Here is a 21,055-nt window from a genome sequence, read left to right as displayed (position 1 = left end):
CCATGTAGGCGAGAGACAGATTCACATGCCATCTCCAGGGGGCCTTTGCTGGCGAGCTGATCACACAAACACAGGAAATAAAACAAGTCACAAACAAATCGGGAACACACTGCTCTTTAACCCTTTAAGGTACAAGAGACAGATGTGTCCCACAAATAAAATTATGTTAACTTTCTTATTTTTGCAAAGAGATGCACAAAGCAAGGTTTAAAATGTACTGACAGGTCATGATACTTGAAGCAGTGACTCTCTCTGACTGAATTCACATGATCCCATACTCCTGACCTCTGACCGCTCACCCCGACTTCCTTCCAACAAGGCCCCTGTAGGCAGCGCTGTTTATACAGAACGGAAGTCGATGAGACCTGCACATCACAACAGGACCTACTGTACACACACACTCTCTCTCTCTCCCTCTCCCTCCCCCTCCCTTGGTCACAGTACCACATAGCTCCATAGGATAGCACCAAAGTACACTGCACAGCTGTCTTCTAAACCATTTCAATCGGGATCGTTTTTCTAAATGAAGCACCCCCCAGGAGCAAGAAGACATGCAATATGTGTAAACAGGGTTTAAACAGTAACAGCAGGTAAGTTAACATCTTCACACCTGTAGGACCTCAGATTTTTCTATACATCAGCAAATCATGAACATACAGTACTTGCTATTTACTCTGTGCTTCAGATGGTTTGAATTAAAAGTTTGTGGAGGTGCAGTACCCCTTCCAGTGGGGAAGGTGGCGCTGTTCAGACACTCACCAGCTCGAGGCAGTGCCTGTGCCCGTAGGCTGCAGCATAATGCACGGCGCTGTAGCCTTGCTTGTCTCGGATTGACGGGTTCGCTTCATTCTGCAGCAGGAACTCCAGACACCTGAGAACAAGACACAAGAGACGTGACAGTTCACTGTGTGTGTGTGCGAGTGAGAGCGATGGTGTGTGTGTGTGTGTGTGTGTGTGTGTGTGTGTGTAAGTGAGAGCGATGGTGTGTGTGTATGTTTGCGAGAGTCTGAGTGAGTGAGAGCGATGGTGTGTGTGTGTGTGTGTGTGTGCGAGAGTCTGAGTGAGTGAGAGCGATGGTGTGTGTGTGTGAGAGTCTGAGTGAGTGAGAGCGATGGTGTGTGTGTGAGAGTCTGAGTGAGTGAGAGCGATGGTGTGTGTGTGTGAGAGTCTGAGTGAGTGAGAGCGATGGTGTGTGTGTGTGTGTGAGTCCGCCGATGGTGAGTGACACAGAGTCTAAGTGAGTGAGTGAGAGCGATGGTGGGTGTGTGGCGAGACACATGGTGTGGTGTGTGGTGTGAGGGAGTCTGAGTGAGTGAGAGTGATGGGTGTGTGGAGGAGTTGTGAGGTCTGATGTGTGTGTGTGTGAGAGTGAGTGAGTGAGAGCGATGGTGTGTGTGTGTGAGAGTGAGTGAGTGCGATGGTGTGTGTGTGTGAGTGTGAGTGAGTGAGAGCGATGGTGTGTGTGTGTGAGAGTGAGTGAGTGAGTGTGATGGATGTGTGTGTGTGTGTGAGAGTCTGAGTGAGTGAGAGTGATGGTGTGCGAGAGTCTGAGTGAGTGTGTGTGTGTGAGAGTCTGAGTGAGTGAGAACGATGGGTGTGTGTGTGTGAGTGAGTGAGAGCGATGGTGTGTGTGTGTGTGAGTGAGTGAGAGCGATGGTGTGTGTGCAAGTCTGAGAGTGAGAGCGATGGTGTGTGTGTGTCTGAGTGAGTGAGAACGATGGGTGTGTGTGTGCGAGTGAGTGAGAGCGATGGTGTGTGTGAGAGTGAGTGAGTGAGAGCGATGGTGTGTGTGTGAGAGTGAGTGAGTGAGAGCGATGGTGTGTGTGTGTGAGAGTCTGAGTGAGTGAGAGTCTGATGAGTGTGGGTGTGTGTGTGCGAGTGAGTGAGAGCGATGGTGTGTGTGTGAGAGTGAGTGAGTGAGAGCGATGGTGTGTGTGTGAGAGTGAGAGTGAGTGTGTGTGTGAGAGTCTGAGTGAGTGAGAGTGATGGTGTGTGAGAGTGAGTGAGTGAGAGTGATGGAGAGTGTGTGTGAGTCTGAGAGTGGAAGTCTGAGTGTGTGAGAGTGAGTCGCGTAAAGAGTGGAGGTGTGTGTGTGAGTGAGGAGTGGTGAGTGAGTGTGTGCATGAGAGATGTGTGTGAGTGTGTGTGAGAGTGTGTGAGTGAGAGTCTGAGTGAGTGAGTGAGTGCGATGGGTGTGTGTGTGTGAGTCTGAGTGAGTGAGAGCGATGTGTGTGTGTGTGAGTGAGTCTGAGTGAGTGAGAGCGATGATGTGTGTGTGAGAGTCTGAGTGAGTGAGAGCGATGGTGTGTGTGTGAGTGAGTGAGTGAGAGCGATGGTGTGTGTGTGAAGTCTGAGTGAGTGAGAGCGATGGTGTGTGTGTGAGAGAGTGAGTGAGTGAGAGCGATGACTCAGACTCACTCACGTCACACTACCTTGTGTGTGTGAGTCTGAGTGAGTGAGAGCAATGGTGTGTGTGTGTGAGTGAGTGAGTGAGTGCGATGGAATGTGTGTGTGTGTGTGTGAGAGTGAGAGTGTGTGATGTGTGTGTGTGAGTCTGAGTGAGTGAGAGCAATGGTGTGTGAGAGTCTGAGTGAGTGCGAGGGTGTGGTGTGTGTGTGAGTCTGAGTGAGTGAGAGCGATGGTGTGTGTGTGAGAGTGAGTGAGTGAGTGCGAGGGTGTGTGTGTGTGAGTGTGAGTGAGTGAGAGTGATGGTGTGAGAGTCGTGGTGTGTGTGATGTGTCTGAGTTGAGTGAGAGCGAGTGAGTGTGTTGTTGAGTGGTGGTGGTGCAATGGTGTGTGGTGATGTGAGTCTGAGTGAGTGAGGAGCGACCGGTGTGTGTGTGTGAGCTGTGAGAGTCTGTTCCTAGCACGTCTGACTCAAGTCTCGCCTACCAACAGACACACACAGTGAGTGAGTGAGAGCGATGGGTGTGTCACGTGAGAGGAAGAGCGGTGGTGTGTGGTGAGTAGTGAGTCTGTGAGTGAGATGCGATGTGTGTGTGTGAGAGTCTGAGTGAGTGAGAGCGATGGTGTGTGTGTGAGAGTCTGAGTGAGTGAGAGCGATGGTGTGTGTGTGTCTGAGTGAGTGAGAGCGATGGTGTGTGTGTGAGAGTGAGTGAGTGAGAGCGATGGTGTGTGTGTGAGTCTGAGTGAGTGAGAGTGATGGGTGTGTGTGTGTGAGTCTGAGTGAGTGAGAGCGATGGTGTGTGTGTGAGAGTGAGTGAGAGCGATGGTGTGTGATAGTCTGATGGAGTGGAGGGTGAGTGAGAGCGTGGTGTGTGTGTGAAGTGAGTGAGAGCGAGCTGTGTGTGTGTGTGAGTGAGTGCGAGGGATGTGTGTGTGTGTGAGTCTGAGTGAGTGAGAGCAATGGTGTGTGTGTGTGAGTCTGAGTGAGTGAGAGCGATGGTGTGTGTGTGAGAGTCTGAGTGAGTGAGAGCGATGGTGTGTGTGTGAGTCTGAGTGAGTGAGAGCTGAGTGAGTGAGAGCGATGGTGTGTGTGTGAGAGTCTGAGTGAGTGAGAGCGATGGTGTGTGTGTGTGCGAGTCTGAGTGAGTGAGAGCGATGGTGTGTGTGTGAGAGTCTGAGTGAGTGAGAGCAATGGTGTGTGTGTGTGTGAGTCTGAGTGAGTGAGAACGATGGTGTGTATGTGTGTGTGTGCGCACGCGTGTGAGTCTGTGAGTGAAAGTGAGGGTGTGTGTGCGTGCGTGTGTGTGCGTGAGTCTGAGTGACTTCCGCATTGAGGGATTTAAACACCACTTGATAGTGAATTTACTTTTACCCTGGGAGCAGACATTTTAACTGTCGTACCACAGGAGAGTCCATAAACTGACACAAAAATGAAACTAGCAAATTCCCCTCAACTGTCATGTACACCTATCCTTGACCCTACCAGAAGAGGGAATCACACTGACTGCATTATCAGTCTCTGTGCACACTGGGAAATGTATTTGTTTGTGGAGTCCAAGCAGAGGTTAAATCCTGCCCAGGACTACAGTTCCACAATTCACTGCAGAAATGACACATTTCTATGAAAACATGCAAAGCAAAAATTAAATGACTTTATATCAAAGAAAGGAAAGACAAATAATCACAGGTAAAATCGGTGTGGTTTTAGTTTGATCACGTTAATTATTAAAATCACCCTGTCAGATTGGTACACATTGGTACTCGACAACTGTGTAGACAAGGACAAACAAGGGAATGCCTTGTTGTCATTAATAAACTCATTCTTATTTTATTTACGTTAAAGACAACCTAAAGTGAAGTACTGGCATTTCCTAAATAACTGCACAGCCCTAGTAAGAGTGTACTAAATTAGAGGACACAGCCCTGTCACGAGAGGCATTGCCATGTTAGTAATTGTTTTAAACAGCAGTAGAATGTTAGTCACCTCAGGACTGCCCCCTGGGGGTAGCCTAGCGGTTAGCAGGCAGGCAGACGGAGAGGGGGAGTGAGGGGGCGTTAGTGTAGGGCACACCGGCATGTCTTTCACTTACAGCGAGGCTTCCTTCTCTCTCTCCTCCTGGGATCCCTCACTCTCCTCCATTGCTCCGTGTGTCTCCCCCAAAATACTGCGCCTCCTTCACAGACCAATCAGACAAGAGTTCTTTTCAGGAATTTTCTTTTTTTTTTTTTTTAAAAACTAGTCCAGTGGTTAATTAATTTAAACCTAAACAATCTTAAGGCTTGATAACAATTAATTTTGCACCGAATTCCACAAAGTCATACGTTTCCAGAATATGGTCCAGAAAGTCTCAATTGTCACAGGTCCCCCTTTTTCCATTGAGATGCAGATATTTCAAAGCCAATGCCACACTGCTGAAAAGTTGCAGCTTCTTTCCTGGAGTACCTAATCACTTAGTGTTAAGTTGTAGACCAAACTCACTCTCACAGTGGTCTAGCTGCAAATCAGACCATGTGACCTACAGCACAGGAACCTGCAGTTTATCAATAGCATTGTACTGTACCTGAAATATCTGCATAGCTTAATGTGAAAAAAAACAAGTGAGAACAGAGCCAAAAGATTTTCGGCCCAATAAAAGGGGGACAAGCGTGGATGCTAACTGAGCCACTAGGAGGCGAGAGAGAGATGGCAACGCTCCTGCTGCTCACACTCCCTTCCTGTAGAGCCATGCTCTTACTTCCTGTCAAGGTCAGAGGCCGCTGCATAATGCAGGGCACAGCGGCCCCAGTCGTCGACTGCGTTCACACAGGTTCCCGTGGAAACAAGCGTCTCAATGCACTGGAAGTGACGGCTCGCCGCAGAGTAGTGTAGCGGGGTCCTGCAACGACACATCAGAACTTACTAACAGAGCAGAAGAGTGGGGAGGACTCGCCGAGCACTGCAGCACTGGGGCTAGCAAACTGGAGTACTTACTCCAAAAGGCAGCAAAATTTTACTGCAATCATGTTGCAGTTTTTTCTTGGTCATGCCATGCATTTACCATTTTACCATTTAATATTGTTTGCCATGTCTTAATATGCTTTTCTACACACTTCTGTCCTTTTCAATGCTTACATTTACCATGCTTTTACTGTGCTTTATTACACTGCTGTGCTTTTAAGAGATGGTGGATAGACAGGGGTAGAGGGAGTTTGTTAATAAAGCCCACTCACCTTCCACATTTGTCCTTCTTGTTAAAGTCCGCCCCACTGCTCAGCAGGAGTTTCACACAGTCAACATTTCTGTAGGAAACAAAAAAGTTCAGAGCACTGCACACAGGCACTGTACCTCCAGCCACACATAGAAGGGGGCAATGTCGTACATGACAAACTCGCTGTTTGTGTGTCATTACGTGCAGCTGCTGTATATCCATAAGAACATTTAAACTCAGTCTTTTTTTAATTTGTTCCATCAATAGCAAAGCATATTGGACGATATTGATAATCAGATTAGCGGATAATGAAACCCAGCTGCCTGTCGATAAAGAATCTACTTCCTCTCCTGTAATTGGACGGCTCTCACACGCAAAGAGGTCGTGAACTCACCCTCCGGCAGCCGCAGCGTGCAGACAGGTCCTTCCAAAGCTGTCCGGGGTGTCTATCTCAAAGCCTGCAGACAGGACCAACTCGTTACTGAACGAGCAAACAATGCTATACTTTTGGCCTGGCATGACAAAGAAAGAGACAGACAGAAGGATAGAGAAACAGACAGAGGCGAGAAAGACACGTTAGAACAGAAGACAGAATGAGAGAGAGGAGGAAGAGGCCAAATTGAGAGTTAAGGAGAGAAGGGACACACAAGCTGCAGTCTGCATGTCGGGTTAGAAGTAAGACTCCTCTATTGGGTTTTCTGCAGAGAGGAGAAACCCACTTGTTTCTTATTAAGCCATCAGTAAAACTCAAACTGCTCTGCAACACGAGTCTTCCTACAATCCCCGGCATGAGAACAGAGGAAGGGCCCTCCACCTTGACAGTTTGATACAAAAGAAATAGAGAAAACCTTGCGTATCATTAATCTCCCACACCAACACGTACACACAGACACACCCCCCCCGGTGTTCTACATCAATACATCTCCTTCTGAGAACACCTCCTCAACAGCTACCCCCATACCTGAGGAGAGCAACTTGCGGCAGCAATCAGCGTGAGCCTTGAGAGCAGCGAGGTGCAGCGGGAACATGCCGTGGATACCACGCCTAGACACAGCACGAAACAGACAGGAACAACGACAGTTACAAGGGCAAACATCCACCGCGAGCTGGTTACAGTCAGTTGCAACACCAAGGGACTTCTCTCGTGGTTCTGTTCTAGTTCTATGCAGTAGCATCCATTTGGTGTTTGAATCCTACATTTTGTAACACTTTGCATTTATTAAATTTAGTTTCTGTCGGCTACACCCCCAAGGTCGACTTGGTAACTAAGTGACTGACAGCTTCACGGAGTTCTTTACTGACTAATGGATTCAGCAGCGTCATTGTTGCTCACTTTGTGCTGTCGGCTCCGCTGGTGATGAGAGTGTTGATCAGGAGCTCGTGTCCGTGGCGGGCTGCGATGTGCAGAGGGGTGTTCCCATCCTTATCCACACAGTCGATCTCTCCACCTGCAATACAACAGCAAGACCACGTCACCCATCACTAAACCACATCCCCCAGCAACCTAGCCTCCCTCAGCTCTAAGCACTAGACTACACTGACCATGTAGGGAATGTGCAGTGCATGTATTAAACGCTGAGATAGGAACAGTAACAGCATCTGTCAGAGCAACTGGGATTTGCCCTGGTGTCTCACCGTTCTGGATGAGGGTCTGCGAGCGAGTGAAGCGGCCGTGCACAGCGGTCACGTGGAGGGGACTCTTCCCATCTCGACCCTGCCGGAACAAAAACGAGTGAGAGCATGAGAGAGAGAGAGAGAGAGAGAGAGAGAGAGAGAGAGAGAGAGAGAGAGAGAGAGAAATCACGCTGCTGCCACAAACCCCAGAGACACACCTGCACGTTGACATCGGCCCCGTTGTTGACGAGGAACTCCAGGCACAGCGCCCCGTGTGTGGAGGCCGCTGCGAAGTGCAGGGGGGTGAAGCCCTTGTTATTGGGCTGATTCACGTTGGCTCCGTAATCGATGAGCTCGCTCACCACCGCGTCCTGCCCATTGAAACAGCCGATGTGCAGAGCCGTGTTACCAAATGCATTGGCTTCATCAATCTAGAGACAGAGAGTCAGAGTGAGGGGGGACAGAGTGGGGGGCACAGTGAGAGGGTGGTAGAATGGGGTAATCCACAGACCTGGATTACTTCCCATCACTAATCTACATTATGCCCTTAAAAATTGTCTGACCCCCTCCCCCCTTAAACATTAATGTAAAACTACAAGAAACTATGTCAAAATGTTTCTGATACAAAAAGGTTTGGGATAGTGTCTCTTCTACACTGGCATTCCTGGTTTACATGCAGGGTCAGGCAGTTCTACAGGCCCAAGGATAACTTTATTAAAACATTGACCCCTAATTGGAGGTCTGCAGTCCTCTACTCTCAAGTCCTGGAGTACCGTACCCCTTATCTAGTCTGTTCTGTTCCAGTATATTCACAGCTTATGAAAACAAAGAGGATTTCAAAAAACACTGGTAAAGACACAGAGTCCTCAGGAAGCAATCTTTTCAATCTATCTTTTCAATGCAGACTGCTCCAGTGCTCTCAAATACATCCCAAGATACATACCACTCTGTAAGACAAATAAGGGATTGGAATAAGACTCCCACTGCAGAGCAGTTTGATTCTTTCCTGGTTTTACTAGGAGTTTAATAAGACATACCTGAGCTTCTTACCTTCAGTCCGCTGTGGCTAATCAAGCTCCTAGTAAAACCTGAAATGGATGAAAGTGTTTTGCAATAGGAGGCTTATTTCCATCCCTGAATCTGAATTGCTGACCTCCACAGATAGGTTGAGCAGATGCTTGACCACCCCGAGCTGCCCGTTGGAAGCCGCAGCATGGAGTGGGGTGTAGCCCCGCTTGTCCTTGCAGGAGATCTCCGCTCCATGGTTGATCAGTAACGACACCACCTCCAGGTGACCTGGGATCAGACGACACAAGGGTTCAGGGTCAGCAGCACCGAGATCAACCACACGACACACAGGCCACCACCACTGTGGATCACCATGCACGTGCTGGCCCTGCCTGCGTCATGCACAGTAACCTCAAAATGATCAATTAACGACAGTCTATTTTGTTAAAACATAAAAATGCAATGGGATAGGGACAGTGTGTATTCAACTACAACAAGCTGTGTCGCGCAATTGGTCTCGTCTCACAATACAAACGACACACCCCTCCATTAGGAAACAATATATATTTTAAAGAAATGCTCGCGATTCACTGATGCACCCCTAATCCCAGTGCGTTCAGAGTACAGAGCTCTGATCAGAACTTGTCACACTGTTAGAAAAGCTGTCCCGTTCATACCACAGATTCCTGAAGTTTTCCATCAATTATACCCCAGATGCATTAATCCACTTGTTTTGCAGGCCCACAGTGATGTGACTGAGCTATTGTAGAAATGTACTGAGAATCCCATACTGTCCAAGCAATCAAACCCCCCTTCCAGATCTCATCAGAAGCTTGAGATGGAAGCTGTTCAGTGGAGTAAAGGCATGCCCTTGTGCAGCCCCGCAGCGCCACGCCCACTCTTACCCATGTAAGCAGCCCAGTGCAGTGCCCTCCTGTCCTTCTTATCAAAGGCGTTGATATTAGCTCCCTTTTCTAACAGCAGGTTAACCATCTGAAACGAAACGAGCCAGATCACACACAGGGCCTCCAACATCAGAAACCTTGGAACAGTCAAGGGCAAACTTTCAACTGCAGGGCTTTTTCTTGAGGAAGACACCGAGAAAAACCTATAGTCCAAATGTTAGTCATTGAAGAGTACACTGGGATCATAAGCTTACATTTTATATTACAAGCTAGATTTCCCCATTTTTTTTTTACCCAATCTGTACATTTTTGTTAATAATCTGTTCCTTATATCATTGTTACAGTTTACTGTATATTAGACTTTGTCACCCTGCTATAAAGTTTTCCCACAGTGAAAGCATTTTAAGCCAAGTACAACAAATACAAAAATAAAATGATCTAAACACAACTACAAGACAAGCATAGGAAAATGACCGTGCAGATTTCCTAAGGTAGACATTTACCAAGGTGCCCCCCCTCACCTCCACGTGTCCGTTGAGCACAGCGTGGTGCAGCGCCGTCCTGCCCCCCCGGTCTGACACGTTCACGCTGCTGAGGAGCGGGATGATGATGACCTCAGCGCAGCGCAGTGCCTTATTGGCCGCGGCCACGTGCAGCGGAGCCTGCCAGCTCTTGTCACGCGCGTTGACGTCGGCAGAATGTCGGATCAGCACGCGCACCGCGTCCTGGAACACGGGACACAAAACGCTCACAAACTGGAAAAATGCTTGTCTCCGGGTTTCATCGAGAGATCAGACAGACACATGGGACACAGAAGGAGCTATGTTAAATAAAAATTCCAGAGTCCAATGGTTTTTCTGTCATTTAACATGTGGTGTGCAGGGTGACTCAGTCATTCTGCAGTTTGAGCAGACAGATGCACTCAAGATTCGTGATCCTCTCTACCAAACTGCACGAGGCGCATTAACTAACAAAGGGATGTGGAGCTCTAAGCTGTAGCAGAGCACTCACCTCACTGCGCGACGCCACGGCTCTGTGCAGGGGAGTCAGCCACATGTTGTCCTTGGCATTCACACGGGCACCTGAGACACAGGGAGAGCACCGTGAGGGGAGGAAAGAGAGAGAGGAGTTATACATGAAACTACTGGGAGCAAATAAGTTGTATACAGACAGGGAGAGGTAATGCGAGATGGGAGGGTCTGAGTGAGGGAGAGATGGAAAGAGGGACAGGGTGCAAGCAGGATGGGACTCTCAGGGAAGGTCATGGAGTATAAGCAAGGGTGAGAGAACATGAGACAGGAGTACCTGACAGGATGAGGAGCTCTGTGATCTCTGCGTCCCCCAGGAAGGCTGCAGCATGCAGGGGGGTCCGTTTCTCTGAATCCTGGAAGAAACAAGAGAAGGACATTCTCACCCAGCCACCGTGAAACACACCAACAACGGCAATAAGGCTACAAGAACAATAACCATGATGACAATAGAATTAGTACTTAAGATGGACATCTGTCTAAACTTCAAGAGGTTACAGTTCTATATACAGTACATTATTCCTAAAACTACTACTAATAATGATCATGACAATGATAATACAAACCAAAGCATTGACATCCTCGGTCTTATAGATCAGCATTCGGATTTCTTCCGGATCCCCATTAAATATGGCCTGGATCAGCGGGGGCTAGAAATGGAAATAAATAAAGACACACAGTAAAGAGACAGAAAGATGAAACATGGCACTGGAGTCACTGAGCCCTGCGAGGAAAGGCGAGGAGGGAAGCTGCACTGCCCCAAACAGATTCACCTCTCAGAACAAAACAGGACGCCAGGGAGCTCGATCACCAAAAAAACACTCTGAACGTGCTTGCATTAGAAATTCAGAATTCTGCGCAGTAACTGATCATGTGCCTTCAGGGGTGGAAATAAGACACTGTTTAATAAGACAAACCTGGACTGGGTTGCACTGCATTGCAATAGGAGTCTGATTACTATCTGTGTACATTTCATTTCAGTGTGAGCTGCCAAGAATCAAAACTGGTAGTACTGTTGAAAATGTAGGTTTATAAATTTGAAATGGGAAAGCCATGCAGATTAACCAGCTCTATGTGGAACTGTGCTGTTGTGCATCTTCTTCAGTGTATGCTACTGCACTGTACGCTTGTCTGCAGGACTTCCCAGTAGTTTTACTTTCCAATGAAATGAATAATGAATGAGAGGAGCAGATTCGCAGTGAGTTGAATTGTTAACCGGTAATTGTTCACGGTCAGCCTCCTAACAGCTGTACTGTAGGTCTTTATATAGCGCAGCATCGTGGAAAATGTTATTCTACAGAGCTACTGCAGTACATGAGTGGAAATGCCTTGAGCACCACATGCTAATCAGATAAGGTCATGTGCAAAGCTTACAGGAAAGCCAAGTCAGGGAACTGCTTGGTACTGTATACCCAGTCCTGTGCTTTAAAAAAATAACTCTCCATTAAAAGAGTTGTCAAAACGGCAGTATATCTCATCTTGTGTACAAAGCACATGTCGTCCATGTGCATAAAACACACGTCATAGGTCTACATTTAATAACCAACAAGGAGTTTTAGTTTGGGATTTATACAATAAGTTAATAAGCCATGTGCAGGGCTCATCTTATAACATAAATTGTAGTGAGATTGCGAAGCAGAGGGACTGATGTATCAGATGTTACAAGCTGTTCATGCAGAGTGTGAGAATGAGCAGAGTTTTCAATGTGCTGCAGCTTTGCAATGTGGTTCTGTATAACTGCCAGTATCTCTCACTTTCTGGGGTGGCCCTCCCAGCCCGGGCACAGCCTGCAAACACTTAGGGGCCGTGGTAAAACTCCAATCCTTGATCAGTAACACACCCAAAAAGCACTGTGCCCACATACTTGAACAATGAAAAGTGAAAAACAATATGTTTTCATTCTCTGAACTTATACAGGTCTGCTGACCCCTCCTCCTTGTCTCTCTCAACATGGTAAAATACTCTGTTTGTGAGCAAGCCATTCAAGCAGCGTGCACCACATAAGACACCCACCAGGGGGGGCTCAAAACTCCTGCTATCTACAGTATCTATTGGTATTACAGACAGAACAAAAATTTAACTGGTATAATTTGCATTATGTGATAAAGCAGAAGTTAACTGTGTAGAATGTAAAATACGTGCTTTCAAACATGAAAAATGTAATGTGTCCAGAAATGTTATTGTATATTATATTAATATAGAGAATTCAAAAACAGCAAACATCTCTATATCCAAGGAGAATCACGATCCAAGAGGATTGCTCATCAATCACAGCAAACATCTCTATATCCAAGGAGAATCACGATCCAAGAGGATTGCTCATCAATCACTCGAAATACTTTAATAAAGAAGTAAAATCACTGATAAACTGAAAACTCACAGTGTTTAGAATTCAGTTTATTTATCAAAGACTTTTCTTTGTTAAAGTATTTGAGGAGATTGATGAGCAGTCCTGTTGGATCGTGACTCTCCTTGGATATAGAGATGTTTGCTGTTTTGAATTCTCTGTATTAATTAACACACTATAAAATGTGTGTGTGTCAGTGTGGAACTCGCAGACCTCCACATACACTGAACCCAGAGATTTTCATAAAATTCTCCATTTACAAAACCGTTTGAGAACAACTTGCTAGTGTAGAGCATGACATCACTACACATCACAGGGAGAAGCAGGCGAACAAAGAGAAGTTGTTCTTCTCCGAGTGGCCGAGTTCCGAAGGGCAATGGCTGGGCGCAGTGTTTCTTAAAGGACAATGGCATCTGAATGAGAGTTTCTGTGTGTATAAACCCAAAACAGAGCAGCAAACAAATAACATCGTTCATCTCATTCTGAACCCTGAACAGAGGGAATCACCACGACTACCAAGTTGTAGTCTTGGAAATTCCCTGCGTTTATTCCCTTGAATGTCTGGTTAATTTTCAGTGTGTTTGCTTGCAGTCTGTCTGTCTGTCTGTCTGTCTGTGTCTGCTTGATAAAAGACCTGGGGCAATGCAGAGCAGTTTTATTCCATGGAATCTGGAAGGAGGTAAGAATGTCGAGAACTAGCCATTTCACTTTCTCTTACAGACAGACAGTAAGAGAGGGAGGGGAGGGGAGAGGCAGATGAGAAAGAAACAGAGAGAGAGAGCGAGCAAGCGAGAGAGAGAGGACAAGAAACCACACACACCAACTTAAATTTAGAAAACCCCAACCAGTAGAGTGAGTTTTTCATCCGATTCTACAAAGAAGGATGAACAGTTTAGCAAGACACATGTCTGTAGACTTCATTACAGCAGCCAGATAAAAACACAGAAACACGCAGTGCTGGGGCCATGAGAGACTGAGGAACACAACTGGGTCACAAACTCACACTGCTCCACTACAAACAACGCTGCTGTAGAACAGGATGGATTTGTGTCTGCAGAACTGTCATTAGGTCATTAGCTGAACAGTGCAGGTCAATGTATTTCAATACAATAAAATGCTGTCCACCGGCAGTCTGAAACACCTATTCACACTGCAGTCATTTAAACTGTAGTGATGGAGTGCTTTTTATCATGGCTTTTCTGAAACATTCCCAGTATGTTCAAGTTAAACTGTTCAAATGTGTGTAATGTCACACCCTACAGTGAGCACATCACCCCAGTGCCTCTGTCTGCAGTATAACCCTCCCATTCACAGTCACAAATCATCCTTTAACCCCAACCCAGCCTCCCCCAGGGCAGCATGCACAGGCACCCAAACAAAGTGCCTGCTTGTGTCTCCACAGGCCTGGGAACAATCGAGCAGCCAAGAGGACAGGCAGTGTTTCAGAGTGCCCAGGGCATCGCTCCTACAGGACCCCGTTGCACACAGCATACTGTACACTGTGACAACACTATATACTATGCCCAGTCACAGCACTATACACTGTGCCACGGTCACAGCATTGTACACTGTGACACTATACACTGTGCCCCTGTCACAGCACTGTACACTGTGACATTATACACTGTACCCCAATCACAGCACTGTGCACCCTGTCACACCTCTGTACACTGTGCACCCTGTCACACCACTGTACACTGTACACTCTGTCACACCACTGTACACTGTGCCCCAGTCACACCACTGTACACTGTGCCCCAGTCACACCACTGTACATCCTTTCACACCACTGTACACTGTGCCCCAGTCACACCACTGTATACTGTGCCCCGATCACACCACTGTACATCCTTTCACACCACTGTATACTGTGCCCCGATCACACCACTGTACATCCTTTCACACCACTGTACATTGTGCCCCGGTCACACCGCTGTGCACTGTACACTGTACACTGTGCCCCGGTCACACCACTGTACATCCTTTCACACCACTGTACATTGTGCCCCGGTCACACCGCTGTGCACTGTACACTCTGTCACACCACTGTACACTGTGCCCCAGTCACACCACTGTACACTGTACACTGTGCCCCAGTCACACCACTGTACACTGTATACTGTGCCCCTGTCACACCACTGTACACTGTATACTGTGCCCCTGTCACACCACTGTACATCCTTTCACACCACTGTACATTGTGCCCCGGTCACACCACTGTGCACTGTACACTCTGTCACACCACTGTACACTGTGCCCCAGTCACACCACTGTACACTGTATACTGTGCCCCGGTCACACCACTGTACACCCAAATTGTGAGCAAATTGTGAGCCTCAACTAAACAACTAGCTACCCTTACAACTACGGTTACAATTATACAGTAAATGTGTGACTGTATCACAGCACAGAGCGGTGCGACTGTATCACAGCACAGAGCGGTGCGTCTGTATCACAGCACAGAGCGGTGCGTCTGTATCACAGCACAGAGCGGTGCGTCTGTATCACAGCACAGAGCGGTGCGTCTGTATCACAGCACAGAGCGGTGCGTCTGTATCACAGCACAGAGCGGTGCGTCTGTATCACAGCACAGAGCGGTGCGTCTGCATCACAGCACAGAGCGGTGTGACTGTATCAGAGCACAGAACGGTGTGACTGTATCAGAGCAGAGAACAGCGTGGCTGTATCAGAGTAGAGCAGACACGAGGCCTGGCTACCAAGCCAAGAGGGCGTCCTCAACTACTTCCTTCTCTCTTCCCCTGGCAGAAGACTCTGCAATTAAACCCATACAAATATAAACAAGGAGAGCCGGAGAGCTCAGCCTCTGCACAAAAACACACCAAACTGGGCCTGGGCCTGGGCCAAACAACATTTAAAGTGACTGCGGAGGTCAGGGAGCAGCAGCAGCAACGTGAATCGAAATAAGACTCCCAGCGCATCCTGGCTTTACTGTGGCAGGAGTCTAATCAGCTGAACGGTTTACGCAGCAAGCCCAGAGGTGTCACAGGCCTCTGTACCCAGCACAGCATGGAACCTGCACAGCCACAGAAACGTACCACACAGACTGCGCTGGATCAAGGAGCGTGCTTGAGTTGGTCTCTGTGCTCTGAGTGAGGTTGGCAGATGAAAGGGGGAGGAGTGGAGATACTGCTCAGCAGGTTGAAGGTGTTGCACATTAATTAAATGAGTTGATTTGTTCGATTGTATCTGTGAACAGTGACTGTGTTTCTGTGCTGGATCACACCCTCTCAAAGAAGCAGCTATGTCAGCATCAGCAGGTCAGGCTATCATGTTTGTAGTACCTGGATTCTCTGTGCATCACAGACACTATCTTGTTCGCACCAAGACCTCAGCAGAAACCCACTCTTCCACTGTTTGCTGGATGTGTCTGATTACTCCTGCCTGCGGCAGATCTTCTGTTGATGCAAACTGCTCTCCAGAAATGCTTTCAGGAGACTTGGGCACAGCTCTGTCCCACGGGGAGGACAGCAAGGAAGCAACGCACGGGGGTACCACAGTAGTGAGCATCTCACATGATGGTTTCCTGTATTACGAAATCCCTCAAACTTGCAGCTTTCTGTCCCTGATGCGAGTCCAGCTTCACTAGTGGCATGTTCTGACAGGCTGGCAGTGTGAAGGTACATGACTCCACAGCTCACCATGGTGGCACACGCTTTACAAATCACTGCTGTTGAGTATTCAAAGTGAACACTTTATATGGTCTAGATAGCAGGTCCTGCTGCAGATTTCAAAGCCTGTTTTCAGTGACCATTTACTATGGACTGCAATTTGCCCACAGTGTAAAACATGGGCCACTGTGTAACGGTTTAAGAAACTCTAACAGGATGTGTGAACCTGCCCACAGCTCTTGACAGCAGCGAGCCCCATATAAGGCAGGTTTGCTCACCCAGTAGGCAAAACAAAACTGCACTTCCTCAGCGACACAATCCATCACCGTTACCAGGGCAACCACCAGAGCTGCTGCTTGTCACAGCTACAGAGTCCTCAGCCAATGAAAACACTAGGACAGTGCTTCTGAGGTTCCCGTGGACGCTCACATCATCCTTTGATCACATTCAGCTGATATTAATATCACCAGTCCATTTGCATACTTGAGCAGGTCTTTCAATGGCATTAAAGTGACTGGCATCTTGTGAGCGACAGCAGTTCAGAGATCCTGCCACCCAAAATACTGAATGAAAAGAACAAAACATGACTGGCCTAGCCTAGCCTACAGTACATACAGTAATCTATCGCGTATCTGCCAGAGAAGATTAGTTCTGAAATTGTAGATCCTACCAAAGTTTTCATACACTGCATTGTATGTGCTCCGAGCGCTGCCATTGCTGGCAGTGTCACATGAGCTGTTCAGTGTGTTGATATGTAAATAAATCCTGTTCACCTGCGGGGTGTAACAACTTCAACCTTGATCTCCTGCCAGCCACTCAGCAGTGAATGCACGCACCCACACGGCAGACTGCTACACCGTCACAAGCATTAATACCCTGGATCTTTCAAAAAAAGAGATTTAGGGGAGCTCCTTAATAAAAGCTGAACATCAAAACAATTGTGTGAATATAATAATTGTTACAGCTGTGTGTAATGGTATTTAAAACAGGATTCACTCATCTGACTTTTTATTTCTCGGCCCTGACTCTGGTCCCACCACGGTATGGGATTATTGTATTTTTAACTTCATTATCTCTCATCTTTCTTTCACAGAATGCACCGCACAGTAGCTGTTTTGTTTAAGATCTGAACGTTAACCCTTCCAGTGAAGGGCTTCTCTTTATATTAGCGCTTCACGCAAGACAATCTTATCACTAAATGTTTGTGAGCTGATCATTATTTGATTTGATTTATGAGTTACGACTGATCACAAATATATTGACATTTAAATGACTGGCTGAAGTGCAACAGACTCAGAAGTCAGTTTCTGCGGTGAGATGTTTTTTTGATAGCTCAGCTAGATTTCATGATTCTTCCCAGACAGGAAGTGTCTCTGTTGAGCAGTATTTGATAATGTCTGCCGTGCAAGCTGTGAATGTTTCCTAACATAGATTTTTGTGCATTATATCTTATTATTGCTTAGGACTGTTTTAAAGCTGACTATCAGTACCTTAAAATGTAATTTATATGACAATGGATTGCAAATGCACCTTTGTCCACCTGAAACCGTGCACTACACACTTATATGAAGTGAGATTAGTCAAGCACCCACTTGCGTCACTTTGACTGCAGGGATGGAAACAAGAGTCCCATTACCTAGCAGTTTGGTGCATTCCTGGTTTTACTATGACGAATGGAACACATCTGAGCTTGTTACCTGTACACTGTGGCTAATTGAGATGGTAGTAAAACCTGGAATGGTTGAAACTGCTATGCAATAGGAGTCTTACCTCCATCCCTGTTGACTATCGCTTTACTATTGCACTAGAATATGAATACTGCATTATATATAGTAAATGATAGTGCCATCCACTGCTATGCTAAACCCTGGGTGTCCTGTAACAGTTGACAGCAAGGCGGTGGAGTGTTATTAATCCACTGCAGCAGGTAGCAACCCAAATCAAACTCTTAAACTGAGGGAACGTAAAGCCTCTGTGGCTTGGATCTTGGTTTCAGGAGACTGTTTCAGGCCGCTGCACGGCACACCAGGGGAGACTTGGGGTTTGATACAGCAAAGCCACACCTCAAACCAGGTCTCCCAGAACCAGCTTTCAAGCCGCTGTTCCTGAAAAAGTGGTTTTGTGTTCCCTCAGCTTTAGACACTTTCTTGTAAAAGCACCAGGGAGTGCGGCTACACTAGTCTGCATCGCATTTTAAAACAGTTTGTACTTTAGCAACAAGTGCATGCAAATCTATATGGAATGGCTTTGCAGCTTCAGTGATTAGCAAGTGCCGTTTTAAGCTAGAAGTATGGTTGTGGGGAACGTTAAACAATTAAATCTCCACAGGATTTTTTTTTTTTATTATTATTTTTGCCTGGGGACCAGCTAATCTCCTTGGAGTCCATGAAGTTGATTTATCTGAGCAATAGCCAGTGTGGGCACAGACATAAAAACAGGTACATAAATCAAACACAGTCTCACTTTAACTAGTCTGTGCTCAGAGGAATGCGCCGCAGGAACACAGACTATAGTGTATATATACAGTGTGTGTGTGTGTGTGTATACACACACACACACATATTACAACTGAAATAATTGGTCTTATTTAAAATAATGACGGCTAGTCACACACTTCCCCGCACCGACAAACCAAGTCGCGTTCAATCAGTTAGATGGAAATAAGCAATCTAAAAAATACGGCTACTGCTTGAACAAAAAAAAATAAAATAAAGATTTATGTGGTACGAGAGAAAGAGTAGGACTTTCCGTTCTAGTTGTTATCTGCTACAAAACAACGATAAGATGCTTTGTTCCTTTATAGTACACGTTTTATTTTAAATGATCGTTTTGCGGTTTTGATATTTAAAATAGGATGTTCATCGTTGGCGTTGTTTATTTATTTATTTATTTATTTATTGACAATACTGTCTTGCAAGAAGCATACCACGAAAAGCAACGTCACAAGCAAAGATGCACATTTTATGTAGAATAATATAATAATAAGAAGGCATTTTAAAACACGTCAACAACATTAAAATACCCGTCAAAAACACAGACGCTGTTCGTGCAAAACCACGAAATAAACAGACACACCAACAAGATCGCCTTGGCAGCTACCGTACACATCAAATCAGGTTTTTATCAGGACAATTTAGGTACAGCATTTACTTTTTCTAAACCGAATCAGAATGTTTTTTTTTTTTTTTTTTGTTTATCCTTAATGACTGTGTCTAATATATATATATATATATATATATATATATATATATATATATATATATATATATATATATATATAGACACACACACACACACACACACACACACACACACACTAAGTGCGACTCATTTTAAAACCACTTACCTGGTCAGTGAGTTTGAGAACAGCCATACCTCTTGGAGTACAGAGATCACATCAAGTGCATCAGTCGCTTCAGAAAAGCAGGTAGGTAATCAATTCCTCTTTTTTGCTGTTTAACGATCCTTCTTGCAGCAGTGCTAGGGCCCGACGTATCTTCACAGCGGCTCTGCAGAGCCTGTGCTATCCCGAGGTAGACACGCAGGCTGCGGTGCGTTTGACTCGCAGTAGCCGCTAGCACGGTGCAGGGTTTGAAGGTGACGGCGAGGGACAGTGGAGTGGTGATTTACTGCAGGGACACTCGAATTCATTCGCCGCACACTCACACTCCAGATCTGCACTTGGATGGGGCTCCGAATACAGGAAGTCCTCTTTCTAGCTCCTCCACTCATCTGCAGAGCTTAACCCTGACATCGGCAGCGCACTCTCTGCCTGTTGTGAAGGCGGGGCGGCAGCGCCCCCTGCTGGGGAGACGCGGGGCGGCAGCGCCCCCTGCTGGGCAGACGCGGGGTGGCAGCGCTGGCTCGTCGTTGCGTTGATTTTTAAAAACAAAGTAAACTCGGAGATGTTATCAAGTAAAAACAGTCCGGCCGTTTTCAACCGAAATTCCTCCCCAAAATGACAGATATAAAATGCAATTCACGGCCATTACATTCGTTAGATTTATGCAAGCAATAACTTAGTTTTTTGTGCAATAGTATTTAATTTACAGTCAAGTATACGATTATTAAGTAGTACTGAATTTATTATTCCTCTGTATGTGTGTGTGTGTGTGAGAATGTTAACACTATACATTTACTTAACAAGTTAATAGAGAAAATCTGTTTTGTTTAAATTCTAAGAAGTCAAATTACTTATGTAGCTGTAATTCACAACGCTTTAGTTATTAAATCAAAATGAATAAATTCACTGACAAAGGTTTCGACAAGAGGGCTTTCTCAGTGTTTCAGTGCAACCTTTGTCATTGAATGTATACAGTTTCTTTAGTATTTCTAACGAGTGTATGGTTGATGAATCCGGATCAAACCAGCCCCCTCCGCTCTCCTAAGGAAAACCTATCTGTGCTAAAATCCAGCCTATCCCTCGCTGTCATTGAGACGCTTCTTCTGTCTGTCACTCACTCTTATTATCTAGTCTCATTAAACCACGCCCTCCATCCGCCTTCACCAATCCCGGGCGTGCTATTCGGACCCTAATCTCCCGCCAGCATTGTAGCTGTAAATGCATGTCCAGGATTGGTGAACATGGACAGACTGGCAACCACACACACACAGTTGTGACTTTGTTATGAGGAATGTAACGAACGAGAACCAAAACGGCTGGGCGATAGAGTCGCTGAGCTACGATCAGTCTGAAACGACACAGCTCTGTAGACGATTTAAAAGTTTGGTCAGATTAAACATCATCCCTGCCTGTAGTTAATTGAATCAATCATCCTGGAGGCTCACGGAGTCTGTCGTTTACCGCGGAGCTTTTACAATCGCTAGGAAGTCAGAAAAATGTATTTTCAGGTATTGCTGCCCCACTCATAACCTAGTCGGGCCCCCACAGTTTGAAAAATTCTGCTCTAGAGTAAAGCAGTTTCATGCA

The 21,055-nt window shown here is 46.3% G+C and overlaps 1 protein-coding gene across 6 annotated transcripts in view; it reads right to left on the bottom strand.

Moving 5' to 3' along the window:
- The window catches only part of LOC121323186 (serine/threonine-protein phosphatase 6 regulatory ankyrin repeat subunit B-like), a 31,000-nt gene extending 11,118 nt beyond the window's left edge, over positions 1 to 19,882 (bottom strand). For 3 of the 6 annotated variants that reach the window (XM_041264076.1, XM_041264080.1, XM_041264081.1), the window contains exons 1-16: positions 19,472 to 19,882; positions 10,716 to 10,799; positions 10,427 to 10,505; positions 10,133 to 10,203; positions 9,643 to 9,846; positions 9,122 to 9,209; positions 8,362 to 8,504; positions 7,427 to 7,639; positions 7,230 to 7,308; positions 6,928 to 7,042; positions 6,556 to 6,638; positions 5,989 to 6,106; positions 5,617 to 5,685; positions 5,142 to 5,282; positions 4,497 to 4,580; positions 760 to 871 (exon numbers count right to left, since the gene is read on the bottom strand). In XM_041264076.1, coding sequence (XP_041120010.1) covers positions 760 to 871; positions 4,497 to 4,580; positions 5,142 to 5,282; positions 5,617 to 5,685; positions 5,989 to 6,106; positions 6,556 to 6,638; positions 6,928 to 7,042; positions 7,230 to 7,308; positions 7,427 to 7,639; positions 8,362 to 8,504; positions 9,122 to 9,209; positions 9,643 to 9,846; positions 10,133 to 10,203; positions 10,427 to 10,505; positions 10,716 to 10,799; positions 19,472 to 19,498 — 1,710 coding nt within the window. In that variant the 5' untranslated portion in view covers positions 19,499 to 19,882. The remainder of the gene's footprint in view (positions 1 to 759; positions 872 to 4,496; positions 4,581 to 5,141; positions 5,283 to 5,616; positions 5,686 to 5,988; positions 6,107 to 6,555; positions 6,639 to 6,927; positions 7,043 to 7,229; positions 7,309 to 7,426; positions 7,640 to 8,361; positions 8,505 to 9,121; positions 9,210 to 9,642; positions 9,847 to 10,132; positions 10,204 to 10,426; positions 10,506 to 10,715; positions 10,800 to 19,471) is intronic. The other 3 variants (XM_041264077.1, XM_041264078.1, XM_041264079.1) reach the window with 3 other exon arrangements.
- Between the last annotated feature and the right edge of the window lie 1,173 nt (positions 19,883 to 21,055).

Source organism: Polyodon spathula, chromosome 11 (assembly GCF_017654505.1).
Source record: "Polyodon spathula isolate WHYD16114869_AA chromosome 11, ASM1765450v1, whole genome shotgun sequence".
Classification (NCBI taxonomy): domain Eukaryota; kingdom Metazoa; phylum Chordata; class Actinopteri; order Acipenseriformes; family Polyodontidae; genus Polyodon; species Polyodon spathula.
The sequence above is the reverse complement of the archived record's forward strand: the minus strand, read 5'-3'. Positions and strand labels throughout refer to the sequence as shown.